This window comes from Euleptes europaea, chromosome 7, assembly GCF_029931775.1.
Source record: "Euleptes europaea isolate rEulEur1 chromosome 7, rEulEur1.hap1, whole genome shotgun sequence".
Lineage (NCBI taxonomy): Eukaryota > Metazoa > Chordata > Lepidosauria > Squamata > Sphaerodactylidae > Euleptes > Euleptes europaea.
The window spans coordinates 54252954-54270343 of NC_079318.1; the positions used below are offsets into that span (position 1 = coordinate 54252954).

The following is a 17390-nucleotide window of genomic DNA, read 5'->3' on the forward strand; positions in this document are numbered from 1 at the left end:
CATCGTAGCTGCATCAATTCTGCGCGATCTGCTTTATCAAGATGCCACCAAGGTCATTTCCATGTCAGTTTTGTAGTTACAGCAGAAGTGGTTAATGGTCCATTATCTGTCATTTGAAAGTATTTGACGTAAGAATTGTTGCAGACGTTTTTGGATCAGAAAGGCACAAAATGAAACACATTTTTAAATATTCTCCTTAGGTATCCTGTTGGGGGGGGGGAGAAAATGGGAAACCCTGAGGAGTTAAAAAGAATTTGGGGCTTTTCATGGGGGGGAAAAGTAAAAAGAAAAAAGAAAAAAAAGAACAGGAACAGGAACAGGGACTTCTCTGTACTTTTGGTTACCAACGTATTAGGATTAAACACCTCTGAAAAGGGGAACAAAATGAATTGTTTTCCATCTTCAAAAGCTGAATCTAATTTACAATTCCCCACCCAAATAAGAACACCACTCAAATTTGTTCCAATCCTGGATAAAAAGCACTCCAACTATTCCAATAGGTTAAAATAAAAGGGAAGTCAATACTTAGCCCTCCTGGCGGAGGAACTAATTTCAATGAGCACCTGTCATTTTACAGACCAGCTCATTTCTTCTAGAGCTCAACGTCATCTTGAAGTAATTCGGGGTCGTCTTCATCTAGTAAGAGATCAGGGTCTATCCCTTCAGTACTGTCAATCACCTCTCCAAGTTCCTGGACAACATCACTGTCGAGTTCATCCACCTGCTCAACCTGCTTTATCAAGTCCAAGTGATCCAATGGAATCAAGGCCTGCCCAGCTGGCCCTGTAGTCCTTGCAATAGTAGCTGCCATTTCAGCTGCAACAGCAGCCTTCTGGGCTTTCTGCCTTTGTTGTTCTTCCTGTTGCCGGTGTGTTTTCATGTGGGCGTTGCGACTTTTGATTTTGAAAAACATCCTGGAGAAAATGGGAGGAGGAGAAATGAAAGCAGATGTCAGTAGTGTTTTGGCACATCAGGAAATATACACGATGTCCAAAATTTAGTGAATGTCAGTGGCTCCTCATGATGGTTGTGCTTCCCATCCAGCCAATGCGATTCCCTCATTCTCATGAGCCCAGGCTTAGCGAACACATACTGCCCTCCATGCCAGTGCATTTCTCATCACATAAGGGAATGATTTGTGGAGGGGTGTCATACCAACCTGTTCTGATTTTATTGTGAGGTAGGAAGATCAGTACAGGCCTTCTCCAATCCTCCTTCCCCCATTTGGGTTCCAATGTGCACATGTGCTTCTTTACTTATAGGGAATCATTCCTCCATTTTTCAGTGAATACTGACAATCACATTTAGGTGAACTGACATAATTCCCTGGTGCATGACTGAATTTTAGATGATCACAACAGTTGCCTGGGATTCACATGTGAATGTTGCAAGTCACCTAATTTTGGCCTTTCGAGAAGCCTTATAATCTTCATCAGATATTTTAATGGAGAATTCAGATATCAGAAAAATAAATCAAGTGTGATTTACTGAGAAACATGGCACCAGCTGAAGATGCAAGATCCTTGAGTGATGGGCTTATTGAAATCAGTGTTGCAGTAGCACATAGCAAAAGGAGGAGTAGGTTTGGTTCAGGACAGTTGAATACCATCTTAGCAGACATCACATGACAACTTCTCCAGTGTTTACATGGTATAGATACAAAGTCCACTCAATATAGTAGCATTTGTACCTCATTGATGACTTGTGTCCCATGTATTTTTAAAGATAGCAAGCCACCCACTATAGGTCTGTTGCAGGCATAAAAGTACTCACTTGCCACATTCTTTACAAGGGAAAACTGTAGGGGGATCGGTCTCGCCACTTGTGGTACTGTGAGCTGGAGAGTTTTTGACAGAGCAGTACTCATTCTGGGAATTTGATTTCTGCTTGGCGCCAGGACCTCCATAGCGGGTTTTCACCACAGGGTTTGTACCACCATGAATGCGAGCGTGGCCATTCAGGGCTTGTCTGGAGCTGAACATCTACAGGACAAAAACAACAACCAACACCGCCACCACATAATGGCCCTTAGAGGCAAAGTACAACAGAACAGTAAATAATCAGGTAATTTGAACAGTTATTTTTTTCTCCCTTAAAACTGTAAGAGCTCTACCCTGCTGGGTCAGCTCAATGTAGGCAAGCAACCTGTTTCTACCCAGAACTTTGTACTTCGTCCACAGCACCTGGCTGCACAGGTATACTACCTCTGAACAAGGAGTTCCTATTTAGCTACCACTACTAACAGGCAACAAAACAAAAACAACAGATCTATAACAAACAGAACGCAAATGGTCTCTCTATGCTTGCTCATGCAGAAGGCAAATAAGATCTTTCTGCTTGAGGTGCTGGGAAGAGTCTTGAGAGGTGAATGCTTCATTAGCGTCCAGTAGCTTAGGACTTGGGCCAGCTGGGTGTATTCCACATCCCCTGAAGAACAGAGGTGTTTGTGAGACCTTTGTCACCATGGGCATTGCTTTGTTTGCTTCACCTCTCATGTGTAACCAGACTGTTACCTATTTGCAGTTTCATGGCAAATCATAGTTTGCCACTATATCTGAATGGACAACTACAGTTTACACTTGATCTGCAAATCAGGATGCCAAACCATGGTTTATTCCCAGTTTCAAATCATGCTTTGCCGAAAAACCCAAACTGTAGTTTGTCAGTTGGTGTGCTATGGCTTGCTGCAAATCTGGAAATAGTTAGTTAGATAGCTGTACGTGAGAAGATGACAGAGGGAGAAGATTCAAGCCCAAGAATCCCCCAAGCTCATTCATGCATTGGAAAAAAAAACATTGTTTGCCATAGTATCTGAAACAAACACCAACCCAGCAAAGAAACACTCTTGAGAACAAGGGAAATCTTGCCCAGCATTCCACCCTCCTTCTGCTTGGCTTCTCAGTGTCCACCCAGCTCTGTATCACTGCAACCGTCATTATAGAAAGAGTTTTTCTTAACAGAAAAAAGAGCTGAATTCTGTATCCAACACCAATCTCTGTACATGAACACAACAGTCAAAGAACTTGCAATATTCAGATGCATGCACACACACACTTCACTTATTTATATGTTATGAAATACACCTACAGCTCCACAGTCTGGCATTTCACAAGCAAAAGAAGTCACAGGGATTGTGAGGCTCTGCAGAGATGGCAGGTTAATTGGTGCACCGAGAGCAATAGGTGGCGGGTCAGGAGAAATCTGATTTTCAATTTCCTCTTCTTTTACAGATTTTCTGTCTTCCTCCACCTGCTCTTCATCCTCCATGTCCTCTTCTTCCCCACTCGTCTGAAAAGCATAGGGATTTTAAGGCAAGAAGAACTGGTGTAAGAAAATGTGGGTGAGCATCTTTACATGAGAATTGATCTTTGACTGGTAAAAGCAAGCCCTTGTCAGTACATCTTATCCTTGGAGAGAGGCAGGTGATCCCTGGGACTCTCTGCTGTGAGATGAACCCACGCTTCTTCTAACTCCAATTTGTTTATGCACCTTGGAAATGTATAAGCAGACTCCCAAATAAAAATCTTAGACTTCCATTCTACATTTACAGAATGTATGCGCCTCTTGCTTGAGGGGGCTAACAAAGTAAAAAGAATGCAATAAGATCATTACAATGAAAATTAAGAGCTACTAATAATAAACACTAGCCATTAAAAACAAGTCAAGCATAAAACAACTTTCAGCAATCTAAAATGATATCTATAAAACTGTCCTCAGACTAGAATCAGATAGTTAAAAACAGCTTTAAAAGATGGGCCCCCTCAGTTAAAAACGTAGATAAAAAATGGTTTGGCTCGGGGTATTAAAAGGTGAAGTGCCACCAATGAAAAAGCCTTATCTCTGGTTGTCACTCACCTCGCCTCTGCAAGCAGAGCCATGGGGAGCAGGGTTTGGGAAGAGGATCTTAACTAGTGGGTTGGACTGAATTCTACTGTCTTCTGAGAAACCCTCCAAAAGAAGTGATATGGGTGGAAATACTGGGCCCTAAGGGTTAGTTAAAAGTGGGGTGTGTACTATCGTCCACCTGATCAAACCCTTGAGGCTGATCTTGAGATGGAAAAGGAAATAAAGGGAGGTGACTAAAGCAGATAATGTTATGATACTGGGAGACTTCAACTACCCTCACATTGACTGAGTAAACATATGCTCAAATCATGCTGAAGAAATTAGATTCCTAGACATCATAAATGACTTGCACTGGAACAGTTGGTCTCAGAGCCAACCAGAGGGGTACTGATCTTGGACTTAGTTCTGAGCGGAACTCAAGACCTGGTGAGAGATGTAGAGGTTGTTCCAATTGGGAACAGTGATCACAGTGCTATTAAGTTCACCATTCAAGTCAATGGAAAGTTACCCCTAAAGTCCAAAACTATAACATTTGATTTCAAAAAGGAGAAACTTTCCAAAATGAAGAGAATAGTTAAAAGGAAGCTGAAAGGGAAACACAGGAGAGTCACTCTCTAGAGGATGCTTGGAAGCTATTTAAAACCACACTAACTGAAGCCCAGATAGAATGCATTCCGCAGGTTAGGAAAGGCTCTGCCAAATCTAAAAGAATTCCTGCATGGTTAACAACGCAAGTCAAGGAAGTTATAAATAGTAAAGAGGCATGTTTTGAAAAGTGCCCCAATAAATTGAAAAGAAGGGACCACAGGCTCTGGCAAAAATGTGTAAGTCAATAACCAAGCATGCAAAAAGAATTTGAGGCGCAGCTTTCTAAAAGCATCAAGATAAACAATACACATTTCTTTAAATATATCTGGAGCAGGAAACCAGCCAAATAATGCCTTTGGATGACCATGGCATAAAGAGATTGCTAAAGAAAGAGGATGGCAGAGAAGATCAGTGAATATTTTTGCTTCTGTGTTCACTGTGGAAAGTGTGGGGCATGTACTCATGCCACAGACACTGTTTTCAGGAAGAGAGTCTGAAGAACTGACTCAAATTAAGGTGAGGAGAGATGAAGGTCTAGACCTACTGGGGAAATTAAAAACCAATAAGTCTCTAAATCCCAATGGCATATTCCCCAGAGTTCTTAGGCAACTCAAATGTAAGATAGTTGATCTACTAACTCATATATGTAACCTATCACTAAATTCAGCTGCTTTACCAGAAAACTGGAAAGTAGCAAATGTCACACCATTTTTTAAAAAGGAGTCCAGAGGGGAACCAGGAAATTACAGGCCAGTCAGCCTAACATCTGTCCCAGGCAAATTACTTGAAACTATAATTAAAGATAGAATTATTAGGCACATAGAGGAACAAAGCCTGCTGAGGGAAAATCAGCATTGCTTCTGCAAAGGGAAGTCCTGCCTCACCAACCTTTTGGAGTTCTTTAAAAAACTGAACAAGCATGTAGATAATGGTGACCGAGTAGACATTATGTACTTGGACTTTCAAAAGGCTTTTGACAAGGCACCTCACCAAAGACTCCTGAATAAACTTAGCAGTCATGGGGTAAGAGGATGGATTCTCTTATTGATTAAAATTGATTACATGACAGGAAGTAAAGATTAGGAATAAATGGACAGTTCTCACAATGTAGGGAAGTAAGTAGTGGGATCTCACAAGGATCAGTATCGGGCAGGCACTATTTAACTTGTTAAGAACATAAGAAAGGCCCTGCTGAATCAGACCAAGACACATCAAGTCCAGCAGTCTGTTCACACAGTGGCCACCCAGGTGCCTCTAGGAAGCCACAAACAAGACGACTGCAGCAGCACCATCCTGCCTGTGTTCCACCGCACCCAAAATAATAGGCATGCTCCTCTGATACTAGAGATAATGGAACCTTGGCTTACCTGTGAAGGTTCCTTTTACACTGAGGGAAAAGTACATCTTCATCAGCGGGTTTTGTCATTCCTATGCTCAGGGAGGCAGGATCCAAAAAACCTTTGCTTCCTGTCACATATGCTAGGACCGTCCTCTGATATCCAGTTCGAGAACTTCCATAGCAGAATTTTTAAAAACAGAAAGACAGATGTGCACCCAAAAGAACAAGGAGCAGCCACTGCAAAAAACACAACTTAAAACCAAGAATTAGTAACAAGTAGAACATGAAAATACTTTATTCTAATTCCCCTTATTTATTATTCCTATATATAATGTATTGTTTTCCCATTTTTAATTTTTTTAAAATTCAGCTTTATTTGGACACTTGACATTCTTCATCTTGATCCATTCTTCACCCTGGGCAGGCAAAATGTACTCCTTCCTCAGTGTAGAAGGAACCTTCACAGGTAAGCCAAGGTTCCGTTCTCCCACTGAGTTCGGAGTACATCTTCATCAGCGGGATCTTCAAAAGCTGACGTTCACTGGGAGGGAGTCTTCATTGATCATTTGATAAAACATTCTGGAGGACTCTCCTGCCGAATGCCGTGTCGGATGAAGAATAGGCATTTATCTTGTAGTGTCTTATGAATGTAGAAGGGCTCGACCAGGTCGCAGCCTTACAGATTTCTTCCACGGATGCATGGCCATCAAATGCTGCTGAAGTAGCGGCGCTGCAGACTGAGTGAGCGGTAATTCCTAACGGCACTGGTATGTTGCTAAGTTGATAGCACAGCTGGATACACTGTTTGATGCACTTGCTGATAGCTGCCTTTGACATTTTGCAACCTTTATTGGGTGATGAAATAGAAACGAATAAAGACTCCGAGCGCCGGAAAGGTTCTGTCCTTCTCAAAAAGATGCGTAAAGCTCTTTTCACGTCCAGAGTGTGCCAGTTCTTCTCCTTTGGATGAGAAGGGTGAGGGCAAAAGGGTGGAAGATGGAGTTCCTATTGTCTATGGAACTTACAATTTACCTTCGGGATAAAGGCTGGATCTGGACGTAGTACTACTTTATCCGCATGGAAGACGCAGAGGCTTTTTCTAGATGACAAAGCCGCCAGTTCCGACACCCTTCTAGCTGATGTAACAGCCATGAGGAAGAGAACTTTCATCCTAAGGTGACCCAGGGAAGCCTCCCGTTAGGGTTCAAATGGGTGTCGCGTCAGAGCCTGGAGTACCACGTGAAGTCTCCAAGTCGGAAATCTATGAATTGTCGGAGGAGAGATGGTCGAGGCTCCTTTCAAGAAAGTGACTATGTGGAGATGACTTGAAGTTGGGTAGCCATCCAGTTGGGGAACAACCGTTGCGATCGCCGTCACCTGTCGTTTGAGAGTAGATGCCTTCAGCCCTTGAGCTAATCCCTCCTGGAGAAAGTCAAGCAAGTTGCCAGTGGAAATGGTCACTGGATCAGTATGTTTTCTCCCGCATCATCTAGCGAAGGCCTTCCAGGGAAAATCGTATATGCGCCTGGTGGATTGTTTCCTGGCTTTCAACATGGTGTTGACAACCTCTGAGGTATAGCCCATCTCTAGCAACCTTGACCTTTCAAGAGCCAGGCGGTCAGCTTTAACCAGGCTGGATCTGGGTGTACCAAGGGGCCCTGTTGGAGAAGGTCCTGGACTGGAGGTAGGGACCACGGCTCCTGGATCGAAAGCTCTCTCAGTGTCACGAACCAAGGTCGTCAGGGCCATCGAGGGGCTATGAAGATGACCAGGGCCCTCTCTTGTCTGATTTTCCGTAGAGCTTTGGAGATTACCGGTAGAGATGGAAATGCATAAAGGAGATCCCGTGGCCAAGGGGACAACAGTGTGTCTATTTCCTCGGCCCTTGGATGCATAAATCTTGACAGGAACCTTGGGAGCTGGTGATTTTCACCTGTTGCAAAGAGGTCCATGATGGGTTTTCCGAATTTCTCCGTTATTTGAAGGAAGGTCTCTCTCTACAAGGACCACTCCCCCTCGTCCACCTGCTGTCAGCTGAGCCAATCTGCCTGCTCGTTTAGTACTCCTTTTATGTGCTCTGCCCTGATGGACGCCAAGTGAGACTCTGCCCAATTCAGAATTGTTATGGCTTCTGCGTGAAGGGAGGAGGAATGAGACCCGCCTTGCTTGTTTATGTAAGCATTTGCTGAGACATTGTCTGTTCTCAGCAGGAGGTGACTGTTCTCGATTCTTGGCTGAAACTCTATCAAGGCTTTCCAGATTGTTCATAACTCCAGCCGATTTATGTGGAGGTGACTCTCTTCCGGTGTCCAACGACCCTGTGCTACTTGTTGCTGCAGAATCGCCCCCCAGCCTTCCAAGCTGGCATCGGTGAAAATCTGGATCGTGGAGATCGGGAGATAGTTCTGGCTCTTGGCTAGGTTGTGGGACCTAGTCCACCACCTGTAAGGACAGTTGTTCTGAAGGAGTGCTCACCAGGAGATCGTCTAAATATGGGAAGACGTGGATCCCTACCTCTCTCAGGTGAGCCACAAAGGCACCAGGACCTTGGTAATGACCCTCGGGGCTGATGAGAGACCAAACGGGAAGGCCCGAAACTGATAGTGATCGAGGTTGTACGCAAAGCGGAGAAACCTTCGGTGCTCGGGGTAGATGGGGATGTGTAAATATGCTTCTGTCAGGTCTATTGACCTCAGAAACGCTTGGGGACGGAGTGCCTCTATGATGGACCTGAGTGTCTTCATCCTGGAACGTTTGAGCCGGATAAATTTGTTGACGTGCTTTAGATTTAGGATTGCACGCCAATCTCCGTTTCTCTTCAGAATGGTAAAGAAAACGGAGTATACCCCAGCGCACCGTTCTGTCTGGGGGACTGGTTCGATTGCCCTGATTTGAAGCAGGTGGTCTATGGCTGCTTGATTGCGGGCTATCTTGTCCGGCTTGGAAGAGGAGGGGGAGAGAAACAAACGGTTTGGGGGGATTTGCGTAGTTCTAGGCTGTATCCCTCGTGAATAATCTTCTGCACCCAAGTGTCTGGGTGAAGGGAGTCCCAGGTATTGGCAAAAAGCTGGAGTCTTCCCCCCACCGGACTGTCCCAGCAGTCATTGTTTCCCGGGTTTCTCACTAAATCTGTTGGACTTGTCCAAGTGTTGTTGTGGCTGGAATCCCTTGTTAAACCTGGGGCCCTTGCAAAAGGATCCCCTTCCAGAATTCCAGTTGTTCCTTCTGTTGTCCGCTCTGCCCCTTGCCAGGGTGTGAGAGGTTCGGAAGGGACGAAAGGAAGAAGAGTAAGAGGTCTTACCTTCTTTCCTTATGTATTTTGGAAAGGCCTTTTTCTTGTCTTTTGTATCGACTAGTACATCCTCTAGTTTAGAGCCGAAGAGCCGATCACCCTCGAATGGGTATCCCAACAGGATGGATTTGGAATCGAAGTCAGCTGACTAGGACCAGAGCCAAAGTGCCCTCCTAGAAATAGAGGAAACTGGCAGTGCCCTGGCCGACATAGTAATGGAATCAAGAGTGGCGTCCGCCATAAAATTTACTGCTTTCAGAACTCTGTTAAGACCACTCAGAACCCTTTTATTGTCTTATGGAGTCAGGTCAATTATTTTTCTGATCCACATGATGGATGCCCGAGCCACCACTGCTGCCGTAGCCGATGCTTGTATGGATATGGCCGAAGCCTCATGGGCCTTTTTGATAGCATAATCAGCTTTTCTATCTAGAGGGTCCCTGATGTTGCCAGCCCCATCCTCAGAAACTAAGCCGGTGGATTGCAGAGCGGCGACTGGTGCTTCAACTAAGGGAACCTGAAGGAGATTAGAAGCTGGGGACTCTAGATTATACATTCTTCTAACAGCAGTGGGGAGCTTCTCCCATTCATTTTCCCATTCATGAATGGCTTCTCCCATTCATTTTTGAGAAGGTCCTCAAAGTATTCAGGAAAAGGTACAACCCGGGTATGAGTCCTCAGTCTGGTGAAAAATTCCTTCATGCCCCTAAACTTAGCCTTACTTATGGAAGCCTCTGAGTCCTCATCCTTATGAAGATCTAAGGCTGCCAATACCTTGCTCAGGAACGCCTGATAATCTTCCCCAGAAAATAACCGGGATTGTTGTTCCTGATTATGAGTCTCCTCCACCTCCTTGTCTTCTCCTGAGGAGAACTCGCCCTCTTCGCTATCGCTAGAAGAGGAAGAAGGGGACCTGTTCCTGCTGGAAGAGGACAATGGTGCCTTCCTTGCTGCCTTAGTTGGCCAGGCATGGCGTGTGTCACTGGAGCATTTCCCACGTTCTGACTCAGAGTGGATGGAAGCCCTGGAACCCGGAGATGAGGCTCTGGATCTTGTGACGTCCCCACAAGAATGGTCGCTAATTTGGGCAAACTCCTCTCTCAATGCCTGCCGCATTAAATTTATCAGACTTAAGTTGCCCTCCCCCCCTTCCACAATTAAAAAATGAACATTTTCAACATTACCCGGGGTAGTCCCAGTCGCATGAACTCCAGAGGAGCCGGCATCACTGGGATCAAGTTTGCCTTCATAACCTCTAGAGGCCGAATGGGGAGTTGCGGCAGCCATCTTGTCTGTGCGCGTCTTTTTTGCACCGTTTTGAATGTCTCCCGGCTGGAGGCTCCGTTTTTGTGCCGCCACCTGCAAATCGGGCCGATTCACCCGTTTTTCCCCTTCGCGGTTCTTGGACGCCGCTAGGGAAAGCTGTCGGGGGGGAGGAGTCCTTCAACTTGCTCCTTGTCTCCTGACATTAATTCCTCTGAAGCCCTATCTCCACTCTCAGATATACTGTAATCGGAGGAGGGGTGAGGGGAGGGGGAGACAAAGGCAAAGACGAGGGAAAACAGTAGATACAAGAGGAAAAGGCTGCTGGGTGCACACAGACCAAGATTAGGACTAAGAAAAAACACAGAAATAAAGTTAGACAGGAATAATTATTGAAGTGCAAAGGCTAGGACAGAAGGTTTGCTACAGAGCTAACCACAAATGCTGCTTCTCCCTCTAAGGCAGGAAGAGAACTGGATATCAGAGGGCGGTCCTAGCACGTGACAGGAAGCAAAGGTTTTTTGGATCTTGCCTCCCTGAGCATAGGAACGACAAAACCCGCTGATGAAGATGTACTACGAACTCAGTGGGAGAATAGGTATGCAGCATGACTAGTATCCATTCTAACTAATAGCCATGAATACCCCTTTCCTCCATGAATATGTCCACTTCCCTCTTAAAGCCCTCCAAGCTGGCAGCCATCACCACATCCTGGGGCAGGGAGTTCCACAATTTAACTATGCGTTGTTCATATATGTATGATCTGGAACTAGGGGTGAGTAATGTAGTGGCCAACTTTGCAAATGACACAAAATCATTCAGGATGGGGAAAACCAAGGATGACTGTGAGAGCACCAATTAGGTGAGTGGACAACAATGTAGCAAATGAAATTCAATGTTGGTAAGTGTAAGGTAATGCACATTGGGACAAAAAAATCTCAACTTCAACGATAGGCTAATGGGGTCTGAACGTGCTGAGACTGAGAGGGAAAAAGATCTTGAGGTTGTAGTAGATAGATGAATGGAAGTGTCAACCCAGTGTGCCGCAGCGGAGAAAAAGGCAAACTCTATGTTAGGGATTATTAGGAAAGGGACTGATAACAAAATGGCTGATATTATAATGACCCCGTATAGATCTATATGTAGCCACATTTGGAATACTGTGTACAGTTCTGGTTACCGTAATTCAAAAAGAACATTGCAGAGCTGGATAAAGTACAGAAGAGGGCAACCAAGATGATTAGAGGGTTGGAGCTCCTTCTCTAAGAGGAAAGAATGAAGAGTCTGGGACTTTAGAAAAGCGATGACTAAGGGGGGGACATGATAGAGATTTATGAAATTATACTCAAAGTGAAGAAAGTTGACAAAAGAGAACTTTTCCACCTCTCCCAAAGTACTAGAACTCAAGGGCATCCAATTAAGCTGATAAAACAGAAGATTCAGGATGGACAAAAGGAAATACATTTTCACACAGCGAGTGATTAAAATGTGGAATTTGCTGCCAGAGGTAGTGATGGCCACAGGCATAGACAGTTTTAAAAGGGACTTAGACAGATTCATGGAATAGAGGTCCATCAGTGACTACTAGCCATGGTGACTCAAGGGAACCTCCACATTCAGAGGCAGTAAATCTCTGAATCCCAGTGCCAGGAGGCAAGATCAGGAGAAGGCCTCAACCTCTATGCCCTGTTGTTGGCTCTTCAGAGGAACTGGTTAACCACTGTGTGAGATAGGATACTGGACTAGATGGACCACTGGTCTGATCCAGCAAGGCTCTTCTTATGTTCTTATTTATTTCCTTGTCTGAAGTAAGTCTCCTTCCCTGCTTTATTTTGATAGAAGGGGAATGAGCCCCCCCCCCCCACACAACTATTTTTTGCACACCTAGTTTTTCAGAGTTGTTCTTAGGAAAGGAAAAGGTATATTTATATGGAATGTGGTGAGGGTGAGAAAAAGCTGTCCTTGTTGCTTTTAAAGTAGTGTGTGTCTTCTTCCTTGAACTTATGTTAGCAACAGGTGCTGATTTTCCCACAATGAATCTGGAGTACAGATACAGTACAGCAAAATAACGTGTGTACAACTGAACCCCCATTGATAGAAGTTGCACCTCTGAGGAAAAATAGTACTTTCACACATACAAAAAATAATGTGGAGGTTCCAGTTTCATAACCTAAAAAACGGTTACCGGGCATTCCTCTTTTATTTCCACTTGACGTGTTCTGTGCTTCCTTCCCAAATGCATGATTTTCTTCCAAGTATAATAGTATTCCACACACTGTGCCACTGTCTTAGACTTCACCTGCAGTTGAACAGCAGTTCATATGTCACAACAAGTTATGGTTTAGTATTCAATGCTCAAGCACGCAGAACAAAAACATTAATCACTCACTGCTTGTGACAAACTGCACCATGTTAGATGTCTCTGAGGTTGGAGTAAAGATAAATGTCTAAACTACTGATCCCCAATGTGGTGCCCATGGACATTAGAGCTCTCACTTCCGCCTTCCTCTAAGTACTTCTTCCCCAATGCAAAAAAAGGCAATCCTGGCTTTATTCTACCTCCCTGGGGCAGGAGTTACTGCAGAAGAACCCTGGAAGCACCACCAACTATTCAAATAACAGCTGGCCACATCATAGGAGGATGTTTGGCTTGCAACCTCCCAACATTTTGTAACTGGTCCCACCATCTCCCATGGCAGCCATTTTGTGGTGCCATCTACTAACTCTTCTAAAAATTCCAAAAATGCCCACAGGGTCAACAAGACTGGGGACGGCTGGTTTAAACTGTAGTTTGGATTTTACTGGAGAATTACACGTACACATATGTAATATTCCTCTTTTTCCATGGCCTTCTGGGTGCCACTCAAGCCGTTATCCTGTTTTATCCTTGAAACAGCCATCCGTATGATGTATGTATGTATGATGTATTTATTTGGATTTCTATCCCGCCCTCAATCCCCAGCCGAGGCTGGCTCAGTGCGAATAACAACAATCAATCACAATAGTACAATAAAATCACAATTTAACCATTAAAACTCTTAAAACATACAATAATTTAACCATTGAACTCTTATAACATATAGTAATATTAAATACAACAGATGGTGCACAATCAAATCATAGTAGCCACTGAGGGCCCGGCAGAGCAGACAGTCCCCCACATAATATAATAGATGAGTAAAGTTGGGGAGAGGGTAGGTGATGTTGACAGAGAAAGAGACTGGCCCAGGGTCATCTAATGAGGAAGTGATCTAAACCCAACTCGTTTTCATCCAAGTTCAACATTCTGTAGAGCTCTGGCCCACTTTCTCTCCGTTTCCCTCCCACTCCAAAGATATTTTCATTCTAACTTCAGCATCAAATTAACATTCAATGTGCTTGTCATGTTGTTTTGTTTTTAAGTGATGGGATCTCTCAGACTCAAATGCATGAAATTCTTCTTTCAGCTTGGAGTTCCTGAACATTGCCTCGATGGTCTACCATTAAGTTGAGCTTTTGAATAAAAGGGAAACCCCAAAAGATCAGAAATGGCAGAACAAAGAATTTAAAAATCGTTTTTACCATTTTCTGTACCAAAATGAAGTCTTTGCTGTATGTGGACAAGGCTTTATTAAACTGTTTTTTCTCAAGTGGGGTCCACTTGTCAGAACCTAGGGAAAGAAATGAGAAAGAACATAATCTAGTTTTTATTACCAATTTATCAACTCTTACTAAACTAAATTGGAGGCTATCAGCCATTAGCCATGCTCTGCAAGAAGGTGACTTGTATGGCCTTAAAATCTTAAGACTGTTTGCACCCTATATTCTCCATCAGAAACCAGGGGCACCTTGAGCACGTTCCAGGGATAGAAAGGACCCTGAGGCTGGTGAAGCCTTTCTCCATAACCATCAAGGTTTTGCACTGTGCCACAGCTGGCCTCAAGGGAAAGTCCAGATGTGAGGTGCTTGTGTGGTAGAGCACAGATAAAGCTTGTGAGAAGGAAAGAAGGGGGCTGCTGTCTTTGTAAGAAGAAACAGGCTGCACGCAGGAAAGAGAAGGCACAGGTCTCCATAGGCTCACCAGTGGCACAGAAAGACAGTGTGGGATTGGAGGATAACAAAAACAGAGGCTTTTTAAAAGGTGGAGAAATGTTTCATAATTTGAAATGATGTCAGGCTGTCTCACATGACTAGAATCAGAAAAATGCAGTTGTGAGTGGCCAAGTAGCCCCCATCCTCTCCTCTCTCTGGCTGCTCTGCTGACGGCCCCTGACAGCCACACCCTTTCCACATCCTCACCTAGCAACCCAGACCCAGGCAGAAAGTTACCAGGTGCCCCTTCCCCAGCTGTTAATTAACTTACCAGCATAGTGATAGTTTGCCAGGGGATGAAATTTTGCTCTCGCTGGTTTCAGCAAGAAAAGCATCTCCAGAGTAACCTGCAAGACAAAGACAGACCGAACAAACCATGCAGCACTCCATACAAACTGTATATTTTAACTATATGGCTTTAGTGTTTCCATCACCTTCCCTCAAAAAATGTTCAAAGAGCTACAGCGGCATTATCTCTGAAAGTCATACAATAGCCCAATGACATAGGTCAGTATTAGTATGCCTATGCTACTGATGGGAGACCTCTGCTAAGAGAGTGAGAGAGAATGTAGACTGATTTTGGCAATCCGATGAGTATACTTTCTGGTGAGCACAGGAATCTTCCAGAATGGTGCTTATTCTTAAACAATTCCTACAGTTACATGCTGTAACTGAAGAAACTCCTGTTTCTTCAGTCAGTGGCCTCCACTCAGAGAAACGTTGGAAATGGCTCCTGGGGGGAGCCACAGGAAGACCTGCAGCCATCAGTGTCTTCCACTGACAAATCAAAAGATCAAACCCTCGGTGTCCAGTAATTTCTACAATGGTGTCCCACTAATGTTAGTGGTGTGGATGAATAATTGTCAGCTGGTGACATTTTAAGTATTTTTCTTAATTTTCTTCGTTTATGCCCCACCTTTCTCCCCTAGCCTTTTCTCATTTTGTCCTCACAATTCTGTGAGGTAGGCTAGGAAAAGAGTGTGTGACTGGCCCAAGGCCATACAGCCAGCTTTCGTGGCAGAGTAAGGATTTGAATCTGGGTCTCCCACATCCTAGTCTTGACACTCTAACCACTACATCACAGTGGCTCTGTCAAAAATAGAACTCTCTCAACCATTTATCACTTTGATTTAAGCTTTGTATTTTCTTATTTTACACTGACAGAACAACAGCAAGAGAATTCTGTAGGTGTACATTTTTGGGATGGGGGGCTTGCAGATCTTACCTCTTCCATCCTGACCACCCCACAATAGCCGTTGCTCCCCATGAACCTTCATGTCCAAAGATGTATTTCTTACTGAATTATAATGGAACTACTAGTCACAGGCTGCATTCTTAAGAACACTTTCCTGGGTGTAAGCCCCGTTGGATAAAATGGGGCTTACTTCTGCATAGACCTGCTTAGGAGCGCTCCCATGACAATTAACCGCAATTCACCACACAATGAGTATCAGAGAAGATAATGGAAATAATATGAAAAGAAAAGCCAGTTCTTATGAAGCACTCCAGCTTCAAATTACATGTGTGTGTGCGTATGTGCGCGCACATGCATATGCTTATAAGAAAGCATTTTCCGGGAAACCAGCTCCAGCCCAGAAAGGGATACTTCTACACATAAGCAATGTACATATCTGATGCAGAGTAAAGAAATGAATGGATGTGTCTTTTGATGTGGGATGTACCCTCATCTACAGAAGTCACGTGACAAGTTGCCTACAATTACAGTTGGACTAAGGCCACCCATTCCCTTTTTTTTAGATCTGGTAGGTAGAAAGAGAAATCCTAGTTTGAGAGTTTTTCCACATTCTTTTTTTCCAGGCGTAAAAATGACATTAAAAAATTCCTAACATTTAGGACTACACATAAACAGTGTCATCCTAAACAGTATCACCTTCCATGGACTCTGCTTAGGATGGAACTGTAAATATAATTTCATGATTCTTTTCCCAGATATATTTCCTTTTATAGACTGCAACTGCGGGGGCTACAACTTCAAGAGGAACTGAGCTGGGTCAGGAGGAAGAGGGGACATTTAACTCTTCTCCCTCACCATGTTTCCCCACTAAAAACCATTACCCCCAATCAGTGTTTATCCTTGCTAGGGGAAGAACTCCCCCTTGGAGGAGTGTAATACCATAGCTCAGCTGTGGCACTTTTTGGTAGGAAAGTAGGGTGGGGTGAAAGAATTAAATACCCTTTATCCAGATTATGTTTCGAAATCAGGGTTCTAGCAGCTGCAATCTATAAAAGAAAAGGCATGCAAGAGGGAAGGGAGGGAGAGAGAGGGCCACAGAACTACATAAAAGATGGAGATCTGCCTGTAAACAAGCATAACTCAAACAAAGCTGTAACAAGATGGAGCACATCCAAGTCTCTTTCCAAAAGAGATGTAAAGCTTTCATCTTTGGCTGGCTTTCAACAATCATGATTATGCAGGTGCAGGGTAATATTTATTGGATATTTGTGTTTTTAAGGGCTGTGTTTTGTGTTGTTCAATTTAGACCACTTATATCCTGCCTTTGTACAACGTGCTTGTTACACAAGGAGGCTAACAGAGTATAAACATGTTTACAACACATTCTATAAAACACAGTTTTTAAAAATTAAAATTAAAATCAAGGCCGAACAGCAACAGTTTCAAACAACGGTAAAATACACTAACAGCAGCAGAGACAAAAAAATCAGGGACTTGCCTTGCCCCACCTAATGCCTTGTAAAATACAAGCATCTTAACAAGACAACAAAGTCTCAAAGCAAGGGAAACCAGATGAGTTTGCCTGGGAGGGAAGGAATTCTCTAAACTAGGTGCAACAGTTGGAAAAAACAACCTCAATTTGCATTTCCATCAAGTTTACCTGTGACAACCCAGGTATCCAAAGCAGAACTTTGAGATCATGTGCAGGTTCATATGGATGGAGTCAGTCCCAAGACATTTAGGGCTACCACCAACACTTCATTTTCGAGCCCAATTCATTCAGTTAACTTGAGACC

The 17390-nt window shown here is 43.9% G+C and overlaps 1 protein-coding gene across 1 annotated transcript in view; it reads right to left on the reverse strand.

Moving 5' to 3' along the window:
• Positions 1–537: 537 nt before the first annotated feature.
• TRERF1 (transcriptional regulating factor 1) overlaps positions 538–17390 on the reverse strand; it is a 32035-nt gene continuing 15182 nt past the window's right edge. The window contains exons 9-14 of the mRNA XM_056853145.1: positions 14671–14746; positions 13890–13978; positions 12514–12627; positions 3088–3288; positions 1774–1982; positions 538–914 (exon numbers count right to left, since the gene is read on the reverse strand). Coding sequence (XP_056709123.1) covers positions 593–914; positions 1774–1982; positions 3088–3288; positions 12514–12627; positions 13890–13978; positions 14671–14746 — 1011 coding nt within the window. The 3' untranslated portion in view covers positions 538–592. The remainder of the gene's footprint in view (positions 915–1773; positions 1983–3087; positions 3289–12513; positions 12628–13889; positions 13979–14670; positions 14747–17390) is intronic.